Raw genomic sequence first — 12,469 nt, 5'->3', positions numbered from 1 at the left:
AAGAACAGGCTTTTTCACAAGATTTCAGAAGTTCTGCTTCTGGTAGAATGAGACCTACCGCAAGGAAAGCCTTTCTGGTTTCTGGAACCAGGAGAGCAGAGGTGAGCAAAATGAAAAATAATGGTGAAAAAAAAGTTAGCTAAACAGTCTGAAGATTTCAGAAAGGTTCAGTTTGGGGAGAACTTTAAACACTATCCTGAACCACCTTGGGACCCCTGCAAATAACTAGAAAGGATTCAGGGGCACCTTGCATACCTGACCTTTACACCATGCTGCTAACCCAACTTACTGCTAAGTATAATCCCTTTGTTTTTCCCATTTAGTGTCCTTGTCACTTAGGAAGACAGTTCTTAGAGCAAAACGTGATTTAATTCTACAGATTGTAAAGTGCCCAATCTATATACAAAAACAGCAACAACAATATTGAAGAGAATGGGGAAGATGGTTTTTCTGTATTAAAATACTTTCCTGTAACTATAATTCTTCATGCACAGTGAAAAAAGCAATGAAAACACACGCCTTGAAGAAGAGTTGCCTAATAGGGCAGTGATGTTTAATAAGACAGGAGGGCACCTGGGCTTGAACTGGTGTACCTACACTCACTTCAGGTTTAGAACAGCACACATAGAGTGCAGACAAGCAATCCCCAGAAAACATTAACTTATTAGATTTATACTTACTGACAAAGCCTGGACCAAAATTTGGAGGATTAGGCCTAGAAATCTGATGTGTTATACTGCCATCCTAAAATAAGTAAAATTTACAAATATGTTTATTCCACATTTCAGTTAAAGGGGGGAAAAAAACTTTAAAAGAAAGAAAGAAAAAGAAATGGAAGAAAAAACCCTTTAATTTCCTAAGATATCTTTGAAAGTTTTGATTTTTATAAAAAGTAGAATGAATTTAGTGGTGGCAACCTAATTCTGAATTCTTACTACTATCTCTGAACTATTATATTGTCTAGATTTGGGCTGAAAACAATTATACTTGAGGTAAAGGATTATTCATCAGAAACATAATACAGGGCAAATCAATTACTGCTAACACTAAGCTAGAGATCCACATAAAAAATCTCACTTTTTGATGAAGTTTACCTGGTTTCTTCTTCAATCGAACACAAGTTCCAGATTGACTAAATGCCACTCCACAGCATGGTTATTTATAAAAAAACTAATGTCTCTAACATCCACAAATATAAAAGAAAAATCTGTTAATAAAAATATCAGTCTTATTTTCTACACACGCCTGTAGTCCCAGCTACTTGGGAGGCTGAGGTAGTAGGATCGCTTGAGCCCAGCTGTTTGAGGCCAGCCTGGGCAACACAGCAAGATCCTGTCCCTAAAATACAAAAAAATTAAAAAATTAAAAAGTATTTAATTAGTTTTATTTTTGAGTTAAAAGTCTTATTTCTTCCTGGTGACTGAACAAGCAGTTATTAATCTCACAAGTCCCTGATAATTACCTGACAAATTAATGTTGAAAACTGTTTATCCAGTTGTCACAAGTTCTCCTTAACATGAGCTGTATACAAGGTAATAATTATAAACTATACTAGCAGCCAGAATGTATTTTGTGCAATCTTCACAATACTGCAAAGCAGTTGGTTTAACATTTGACAGATTAAAAAACAAGAGGCTAAAGAATTTACCCAAAGTTGCACAGTAAATTCAGAGTGGAACTAGAATTTCTTTAAAAAACTCAGCTATAAAGGCTATGCTTTTCCCATTATATCAAATGGTTTCTGTTTCCTCTTTTAATAATGAGAAGAATATAATTATCAGCATAATAAATCTAAAGCATAACTGGCAGGGCAAGGAAGAAAACAGGACATTAAATAGTAGGTAGCTCCCTTTTTAAAAAAAAAAAATCATTGACAAAAATACTACATGAGTTTTACTTCCCCAGATACTGCTTAAGAATATAGCATATCTTTCAACAAGGATGGAAAGAAAAACGGGAAAAAACAAATATAGCATATTGTTTTCTAGTTTTTTGTTGTTGTTGTTGTTTTTGAGACGAAGTCTCACTCTGTCACCCAAGCTGGAGTGCAGTGGCGCAATCTCGGCTCACTGCAATCTCTGCCTCCCCAGTTCAAGCGATTCTCCCGCCTCAGCCTCCCAAGTAGCTGGGACTATAGGTGCGCACCACCATGCCTGGCTAATTTTTGTATTTTTAGTAGAGACAGGGTTTCACTGTATTGGTCAGGCTGGTCTCAAACTGCCGACCTCAAAATTCACGTAAGCCACTGGGCCCAGCCGTTTTCCAGTATTTACAGAAGTTTTACATTTTAAATATAATGGGTTTAATTCTAAAATGCAGGACATGAAAATGTCCTTCTGGAGTTAAAAATAAGTAAATAAAAGTAAAACCAAGAGTCCTGAGCACTTGGTTTTCCCATCAAGTGACTTTTTACCCTTAGGTATATAAATCCTTTTCAGAAATCACAGCCAATTTTTTTAACCTTAATTTGTCTTTTGTTTAAAAAGCAATAAAATGTCTTTTTGGTTATTTTTGGCTGTGCTGATAATATGTCTTGGCAGTCTTCTCAGGCTACTATTTAGGTTGGTGCAAAAGTAACTGCGGTTTTTGCCACTGGCAAATAGCGTATGGCGAAAACCGCAATTACTTTTGCACAAACCTAATACTACTCTCTAGCAGGGGCCTTACTATAAAGCAGGGGCCTTACTATAAAGCATGAGTTTGATAGAAAACAGAAAAGTGTGCATTCTAGAGTGACTCATTATAGGCAGTGTTACCTGAGGAATGGCTTGTGGTCCAAGGTTCTGTCCTTCACTATTCTGAGTTCCAGTTACCGCCTGGCCCATAAAAGGGAACCTGTCAAAACAGGGGACACAAGTATCAAATTATGAGTGTTTAGAAATTATTGTTTATTAAAAACTATATTAGGTGCTTAACAGTTTTCTCTTCCAGAGAAGAGTAGTAGCAATTTCTTCTTCATCAAAACACTAAAGGCCTACCTTTCATGTACTGAGCAGATGTGATCCTCACTGTAACTCTATGAGGTGTGTGCTCTTAGCACCCTCATGTTACTTATGATGAAAGTAAGATTCAGACATATTCCGTAACCTTCCCCACAAGGACTAGTAGGACTGCAATAAGAAGCTAGCTAAGCTGACTCTAGAGGTGTTACTCTCTATTATGTGCCTCACTCTACTATAAAATGAATTCTAGCCTTCAGAATAAAAATAAATTGATTCAGTTTTATAACATAAACTCTAAGAAAATGTTTTCTCATTCCAATCTTTATTAAAAACTAATTGGCAGCTTAGCTATTTTATATTCTAAAACAAAAGATATTTCCCAATTTAAGAATTTTCATACATTTCTATATCTAATTTTAGAGCATATCAAAAACTGACCACTGGCCAAGATGAGTCTGCATGGTTAAACCTATTTAGAGAAATGTTACTCATTCTAATTAAAACTATAAAAACTTCACAGAAGCATTACTGCTGACATGAAAATATTTCCCCTGGCATTATCAAAAGCTTTAATATATCAAGATACACATACAATTTTCAAAATGTATTCCAAATGCTGTATATTACTATTTAAGTACTATTAGGATATAGAATATGTTTTTAGTTTTTTTACTCAGGTTTTTCATTCATCTATCACCCTGCCCTCTGCTACAGGTCTGGTCTAAATGATCTTCTAATCCAAATGCCACACATGGTCTATCATGCTAACTCAACGTATCACACTACTCTAAGGAGGAACTATCACTTCCATTTCTACAAAGCAGTCAGTAGAATGGAAAGCCATCTACCTGACGCATGACTAATGTATCTAACTGGAGGACACACGATGCTGAAAGAGCATCAGATACTGGAAGGTCTCAAATTCTGAGGTCCATATTTAAAACTAAGTGCTGGTCAGGCGCGGTGGCTCCTGCCTGTAATCCCAGCACTTTGGGAGGCCGAGGCGGGTGGATCACCTGAGGTCAGGAGTTCAAGACCAGCCTGGCTAACATGGTGAAACCCCGTCTCTACTAAAAATACAAAAATTAGCTGGGCATGGTGGCACATGCCTGTAATCCCAGCTACTCCAGAGGCTGATGCAGGAGAATCACTTGAAACCTAGAGGTGAAGGCTGCAGTGAGCCAAGATCATGCCACTGCACTCTATCCTGGGCAAAAAGAGCAAAACTCCATCTCAAAAACAAAAACAAAAGCAAAAAAAACCTAAGTGCTAAATAAAACTCAGCATTTCCTTCTGTTTTGAATAAACGTAGAAACTACAATATTATTAGCAGTACCACGGCTATCACCAATAGAAGACAGATTATTTTCCTATCAAGTGTTGCAGGTACCTAACAGATTAGTTATATTCCCCATTACTTTTAAATTATGGCTTATTGCTAATTTGTTAATTAAGGAGCATATATACTATAAATTTAATCATATTTTAATAACTATATTTCAAGTATAATCATTTCCTTTGTAATACTATGTTTTTAATTTTCTGCATATAAAACATTCTGAGAATTTCAAAGGCTTTACTGGAATCCAAAAAGATTCAAGACATAAAACAGTTAGGAACCTCTATGATAGACAAATAGTGTTAATAAGTATTGCTCAATAATGAAAATCATTGGAAACCACTATCACTACTTTGATCTCCAAAATGCTTCTTAACCATGTCCAAAGTATCTCAACAACTGAACAGAACTATATCGTTAAGAATTCAAATTTCTCTGAAGTATATACATCTTAAATTCATGCAAATTTTATATTCAATTCTATAATCATCCACATTTCTTTTTATATAAAAGTTTTTCAACAAGATAATTAGACTAAATTGAGGCTTTATGCTTACTTTATTGACAGAGGTTCTCATTAGTAATACATATAAGCCTCATTCATGAAGATTGTTAAAAATACAGACACACAGGCAACCATCTCCAGATATTCTTATTTAGTATGTCTGCAGTAGAGCAAAAGAATCTGCACTTAAAAAAAAATTACCACATAATTCTCATGGTGTTCCATGATCAAAATTTAAGAAACAGTGCCCTGTGGTTAATAACCCTTAGAGGGCATAATTTCAAAAATTCAGATATTGAAATAAATCCTATTGTCTTATTTAATGTATAATTTCTATTTTCCTCCTAAGACACAAAAGACAAAAATCTGTAACTCTTAACTTCCAACTGTCCTCTTATCTATTCCTTGTAACTTTATTTTTCTGATTCAAAACCAGTTTGGGAACCTTTTATTTTAGAGCTGAATTTATAGTTGCCTTAAACTCAGTGTCTTAACTGAAAAAAATCTTAATTAATATGAACAATTGTAAAAGTATTTAAAAGAGCGCAAACTTAAATACCTTGAGGAATCAGGAAATCCAATCTTCCAAATCTTTTTAAGATGTTTTACGTTTACCATCCTTTAGACTAATGCTCTTACACTGGTTCTTACACTAATTTCTTACATTGGCATAGCATTTTATATCTGATCATATCGAGCTGATACCATGACAACTTAAATAGTATTGTTCATTCCTAGAACAAGGGCTTTCAATTTTCTGTATGTGTTTTTTTAAACTAGTAATGATTTCATGAACGTGTCTAGATGCCCAGTAAAAACCATCAGCCCCTCCCCCTCCACCTACCTGCTCATCACCATTGGTGGCATGCCCAGATTGTTTTGTGCCATCACTTTATTTATGCCTTTAAGAGCCACCATTTTGGCTTTCATTATCGGATCTGTAATTGCATCAAAATCTAGAAAAGAAATATAAAGTTACTTATTTCATAGTAATTGGTTCAAGCTAATTCAAATATCACAAGCATTATGTAATTTGCAGGCTCTTAAACTTTTACTATTTAATAATCATTACAGATTTCTGAGATGGCAACCTTATCCTCGGTTTAATCACATCTCAGTAGTTCTTAGTTGAATCATGCTTTAATACCTTAGTCCTGCAGGAATTAAAACAAAAAGTCAAATTTAAGGGAGATTATAAGCAATCATCTAAAGCAATGCAATTAATTCCCTTTCATCCAAACTTTTGCAATGCTAATCAGAATGGCTTCTTCAGTAAATATAACATCACAAATAAGAATTTGCAATACTAAGGAATTCTACTAAATTAGTTATCACTCTTAAAAGAAAAATGTACCAATTTCTTAAGGGTATACCCTCACAGTAAGAAGCTACTAAGAAAAAACCTATTTGCATCTAAATGAAAAAAAAAAGGAGCAAAATGATGAAATTGGGGATATATAAAATGGAACATCAATTTTATTATTTAGAACAAGACACGTTGCTTAGACATGTGCCTTTGATTGCTAATTCTTATTCTTAGAGGCACTGAGGCATTTTGACTGCATTGCTTCTGTTGTTTTTAGAATCAGTAAACCATTAGAAACAAGTTAAAGAGGTTTATATAGCAAAAAATTGCCAAGCATTTGTCATACACAAAACGACAGTAAAAAGCTTTCTTTTTTTTTTTTTTGAGACGGAGTCTCGCTCTGTCACCCAGGCTTGAGCGCAGTGGCGGCGATCTCGGCTCACTGCAAGCTCCACCTCCCGGGTTCACGCCATTCTCCTGCCTCAGCCTCCCGAGTAGCTGGGACTACAGGCACCCGCCACCTCGCCCGGCTAGTTTTTTGTATTTTTTTTAGTAGAGACGGGGTTTAACCGTGTTAGCCAGGATGGTCTCGATCTCCTGACCTCGTGATTTGCCCGTCTCGGCCTCCCAAAGTGCTGGGATTACAGGCTTGAGCGACTGCGCCTGGCCAAAAAGCTTTATTTCTATCATAATTTTCTTAAATTCATCCCTCCATGACTGAAAACATATGGCAACAATGGTTGGAATGTAGGAACTAAGGAGACAACTAGTTTCTATTAAACAATTCCATAAATAATAGAATTGAGGCAAGTTTGTAACCCAGTTTTGAATCTCTTAATTTACCTGGAAAGAATCTAAAACTCATTGCTTTCTTTTTTTTTTTTTGAGACGGAGTCTTGCTCTGTCGCCCAGGCTGGAGTGCAATGGTGCCATCTTGCCTCACTGCAACTTCTACCTCCCAGGTTCACACCATTCTCCTGCCTATGCCTCCCGAATAGGTGGGACTACAGGCGAGCACTGCTATTCGCAGCTAATTTTTTGGGTTTTTTAAAAAATTATTATACTTTTAAGTTCTGTGATACTTGTGCAGAATGTGCTGGTTTGTTATACAGGTATACACGTGCCATGGTGGTTTGCTGCACCCATCAACCCGTCATCTACATTAGGTATTTCTCCTCATGCTATCCATCCAATAGCCCTCCACCCCCGACAGGCCCCAATGTGTGATGTTCCCCTCCCTGTGTCCATATGTTCTCACTGTTCAATTCCCACTTACAAGTGAGAACATGCAGTGTATGGTTTTTTGTTCCTGTGTTATTTTGCTGAGAATGATGGTTTCCAGCTTCATCCATGTCCCGTGTTGCCCAGGCTGGTCTGGAACTCCTGAGATGAGGCAATCTACCTGCTTTGGCCTCCCAAAGTGCTAGGATTACAGGCATGAGCCACACTGTGCTCAGCCAACTGCTTTCATTTTAAAGCTCAAAGAGGGCCAGGCATGGTAGCTCATACCTGTAATCCCAGCACTTTGGGATGCCAAGACGGGCAGCTCACCTGAGGTCAAGAGTTCGAGACCAGCCTGGCCAACATGGTAAAACCCCGCACCTCTACTAAAAATACAAAAATTAGCCAGGCATGGTGGCACGTGTCTGTAGTCCCAGCTACTTGGGAGGCTGAGGCAGGAGAATCACTTGAACCCAGAAGGTGGAGGTTGCAGTGAGCTGAGATCACCCCACTGCACTCCATCTTGGGTGACACAGTGAGACTCCATCTCAAAACAAAACAAAACAAAAACCCTCAAGGAGGAATAGAAAAACTCAGTGCTCTGTTCCAACTGTAATTCTAATAATAAAATCTTATAAGCATATCGCATGCCACTCTAATACCCACAGTAACATATGCTGAGACTCAAGAAAATTCCTACCAATATTAGGGAAGAATGGTTCTGATCGCTGACGAATCATGGCTTGCATCTGTCTTTGCTGCTGCTGTTCTTGCCTTTCTTGATCCAAAAGATCCTGTAGAAGCAGCGGCTGTTCTTCTAGAAGAAGGGGCCTCTCTCTATTCTGCTGTGCTAATGTTTGAGGAATCATTAGTTGTTGGGGTCCAGACACGCTACTGGTACCAGACTGACTTGTGAGAGACCCAGTTTGAGTTGTAGGTTTTCCTGTCCCCAAATTGTGGTTAACTGTTGACTGACCTGGAATGAATCCTGGATTTACCTGCACACCCTGAGAAAAAACATGGTTTACCCTAGAGACTACTGTTACATTAGAATTTACGGTATTATCCAAAACATGGCCAGGCGGTGCTATTAAAGGAGGCAAACTTGACACATGATTAGATGGTGAGGCCGGCAGAGTTGGTGGTGGAGACCCCAATGGCCTAATGTCTGAATTATCAGATTTTTCATTAGCAAGTAAACTTGAGAGAACTGGAGTTGATCCAGTTATGCCACAAGAGTTTATTACATCTTGAGCAGGTAGTTGAGTGGATCCTTGAATGACATTTGCACTGGAGTCAGCGGTTTCTCGATTCGTTCTTTTCTCAAATAGATCTGGATCACAAGGATGCAAAGAAGTCTTTTCTCCATCATTTAGGTCTGAGTGAGCAGAAGCCTGTGAGCAGGGAGGGTCAACATTATCTTTATTCTCATCACTTTTTTCAGTTTCACATTTGGACTCCACCTTAGAATTTGGAGACAATACTTCCATTTTTACCTCATTGGTAACAGTGGATTTTTTCTGTGGTGAATGTTTATCAGAGAGAACCAGAGTTTTGTCTTCTTGTTCCTTTTTTTTGGGTTCAACAGATGCACACTGATTATCTAACTTATCGTCAATTGGAAGATCTAGCTCCTCATTAAACATGCTTTTCTTATCTCCCAGATCAAGTTCTGGATCTGTATACGCAATGATATCAAACTCTCCTGACCTTAAGAGGTCATCCAGGTTGGGATCATTAGTTTCCAAATCCAATTCAACTACCTTGCCATCCTCTGTATCTAAATTTAAGTTTTCAAGATCTTCATCATCTAAGTCTTTGACTTCAACCCCCTCAAGGTCTTTAACATCCAGTTCTTTCACAGAAGGGTCATCAGAATCGAGTTTTTCTTCTAGACCATCAGAAGGCTGGGTGGTTATCTGTAAATTATCAGACGTTGTTTCAGATGGTACAGATGTTGACAAAGGAGCTTCTGAAAATTCACCACCTAGTGGATGATTCAGAGTCCTCATGACCACAGAAGATGAATGGACAGAATGACCTTGCTCTTGTTGAGATGGTGGCACTTGTTCCAAATCTGGGTGCACAGGTAGCTGATTAGGTAGACCGTGGGGAGGTCGTCTCATGGGCTCTGTGTGTCTAGGGCCCGGAAAGTCTGGCCGGGGAATGAAGTTTCCATGTCTCAGATTAGAAGACGCCTCTACAACGCCGCCAGGTGGAGCACTGAAAGGCAGCCGTTGCCTTCCGTCAGGAGCCCTATGTCTCAGTTCAATATATGCTTGGCCCAGTATGTTGTGCTGCTGAACTGGCAGGCTCTGTGGTGAAAAATGCTGAGGAAGTCCAACTGGATTATTCATTTGTGAGTTATTTAAAGGCCTAGGCATATCTACAGATATTGATCTTCTTAGTTGTGGAGAAACTCCAGATCCCTGTATTTGTTGAGGAGGCACAAGGAAGCGCTCTTGACTCGGCATGGTACCATGACTACCTCCTGGAAATCCAAATCTTAAAAAAATAAAAAATAAAAAAAGCAAAAGGTACTATGTTAAATTTAGAGTTAAGCTGAAAAAAAGGGGAAGTTTTCAATTAAATTGTAGATACAAAATTAATGTTGCCAAATACAATGACTTACAAAAGCAAAGCTATCACCATTAAAAAGTATTTACAGATACTAATATGCAAGTAAGATTTTGCTAAGTATCCTACAACAAACACCATATCTGAGCTCTAAAGGCTTAAGATTTAACAGATAACAAAAATGAAGACAAAGGAACAACCACCAAGCAGATGAAATCAATTGTTTAGAGGTAAGAACAATACTACTCGAGTTTTTCAGGAAGAGTTTCTTTTATCTATATTTAGGGAGGTTCAATGGAGGAAGCTGATTTGGGGAGGATGTTTGAGTTAAGATAGGTCTTCATACCTATTGAGGGACTTACAGGCCTCAGTACGTGAGACTACAAAGGCAGAGGTTTGACGATGGAATAGACTAAACTTATAGTCAGAGAAAAAGACGAGTAGGCCTCATCTATAGAGATTAAGTAAATGAATAAATTGTTGGGCTATTTTATATTGTACTTCCTTCTAGATAGGATTACAGGCAACTTACACAGAATATAAAGCATAGCAAGAGGCATAAATTATAATAAGGTGGAAGAAAAAAGGGAAATTAAGAATAAGATTATAGGCAACTTACACAGAATATAAAATGTAGCAAGAGGCAAAAATTACAACTAAGGTGGAAGAAAAGGAAACTAAAAGAATATAACATGGAGGTAGATATAAGACTAAAAGACATAAAACTAAAAAGCATATCTTAAAGAACTATTTCCTTATTATAACTAGGGCATAGGTTTGGCTTTGACTTTAGCCACTTTGAAAAAGGAAACATTCTTATGATTCATCGCCACTAACTTACAACCCTATCTCACCATGGAAAGTTCCCAAAGGGAAAGTCCTTTCAGTTTAGAAATCTCTAAAATTTATTATTATTATTATTTTAATTGAGACAGTCTTGTTCTGTCTCCCAGGCTGGAGTGCAGTGGCATTAACTCAGCTCACTGCAACCTCCACCTCCTGGGTTCAAGCAATCCTTTTGTCTCAGCCTCCCGAATAGCTGGGAACACAGGCGCGGCACATTTTTTATTTTTACTAGAGACAGGGTTTTACCATGTTGGCCAGATTGGTCTCGAACTCCACCTCAAGTGATCCGCCCACCTTGGCCTCCCAAAGTACTGGGATTACAGGCATGAGCCACTGCACCCAGCCTAAAATTAATCTAGAATGTAAACTTAAAAGGTAGAAATTTGGAGAGAGGACAAGTCTCATCAAATCGTAGGAGGCTTTGCCTACACAGAATAGCTACATTTTGAGGATGTCGTATGATAAACTACATCATTAAGGGTGCAAGGTAGTGCTAATACAGTTAATACTTAAAAACAAAGGTAACGTTTTCAGAGTATCTAGAGTTCTTAGAGGGGGAAAAAATGTCTATGACCTCTCATTAGCAGAAAATAACTGATTATATATATATCAAAGGAGAGAAAGAAATAGAAAGCAGTAATAGCTTCCCGATTAATACTAACTTCATTTGTATATATATTTTTTTAATTTTTAAATTTTAAATTAGTTGAAGAGGTGGGGGGGGGTCTCACTATATTGCCCAGGCTGGTCTCAAACTCCTAGATTCAAGCAATCCTCCTGCCTCAGCCAATAGCTAGGATTACAGGCACAAGCCACCACACTTGGCTCTGTTTCCCTCTTCTAATAGCAATTTAAATTTGGCAGGAAATTAAAAGCATTACCTAAATCCATGAGGTCTCATCCCCATACTAGCAACATCAGGAGGATAGGGTCCACGCTGATCTTTTGGGAAAACAGCATATCTAGGTCCTAAAGGAGGGGCAACAGGAGACCTAATGTTCCCAGGATAAGGAGGTGGGGGTCTGGCGAAAGCCTGGTTAATATTCTCTGGTTGCCAGTGTTGAAGAGGCCCTGGATGAGGCACTGCGGGTGAGTCCTGTGACCCCTTCTCCTGCCGACCTGCAATCTTCTTCTGCTGTTGCTGCTGAAGAATAATTTCACGCAACTTCTGCCGCTAAATGGGAAGAAACAAAAATCACTGGAATTTGTGGTAATTAATGGCTTTTTAAGGGTTATTGGCTTTTTATTTTTAGATAGCCCAGGCTGGCCTCAAATTCCTGGGCTCAAGCAATCCTCCTGTCTCAGCCTCTCAAGTAGCTGGGATTACAGGCATGTGCCACTGTGCCTGGCAGGTTAGTGGCTTTTTAAATCCTGATACTTTCATTATGTGGCTACTGTAATATTTCAAAGTCTGATGAAACACCAGTTACATTTAACTCTTCAATATATTAGGAAAAGTAATTTGATGATTTGGGTACTTTTACTTGCCAGACAACTATCAGAAAACAAAGCTCCAATATTTAAGGATCCGATGTGAATTCATGAAGACTGAAATCAGATACAGAATAAATTAAACTGGTGTTAATTTCATCAATTTCATTTTTCTTTTTTGCAGTATGACAAACTCTACAGAATTAAAAAAATAAGAAATTAACCACTGTGTAGAAATTACTCAGTTTGATGAAATGAACAGCTTCCTCAAATAATACACTTAAAACTGAGAACATACAATG

At 37.9% G+C, this 12,469-nt stretch overlaps 1 protein-coding gene across 27 annotated transcripts in view; it reads right to left on the bottom strand.

The window, feature by feature from the left end:
- KMT2C (lysine methyltransferase 2C) overlaps window positions 1-12,469 on the bottom strand; it is a 302,450-nt gene that overhangs the window by 34,485 nt on the left and 255,496 nt on the right. For all 27 annotated transcript variants that reach the window (XR_007724532.1, XR_007724542.1, XR_007724544.1 and 24 more), the window contains 5 exons: window positions 11,618-11,910; window positions 8,014-9,818; window positions 5,631-5,742; window positions 2,757-2,835; window positions 681-744 (listed from right to left, as the gene is read on the bottom strand). Coding sequence is in view for 1 of the 27 variants with exons in the window: in XM_050785764.1 (XP_050641721.1) it covers window positions 681-744; window positions 2,757-2,835; window positions 5,631-5,742; window positions 8,014-9,818; window positions 11,618-11,910 (2,353 nt within the window). In the remaining 26 variants the exon portion in view is untranslated. The remainder of the gene's footprint in view (window positions 1-680; window positions 745-2,756; window positions 2,836-5,630; window positions 5,743-8,013; window positions 9,819-11,617; window positions 11,911-12,469) is intronic.

This window comes from Macaca thibetana, chromosome 3 (genome assembly GCF_024542745.1).
Source record: "Macaca thibetana thibetana isolate TM-01 chromosome 3, ASM2454274v1, whole genome shotgun sequence".
NCBI lineage: Eukaryota > Metazoa > Chordata > Mammalia > Primates > Cercopithecidae > Macaca > Macaca thibetana.
This window is presented reverse-complemented; position numbering and strand designations above follow the sequence as displayed.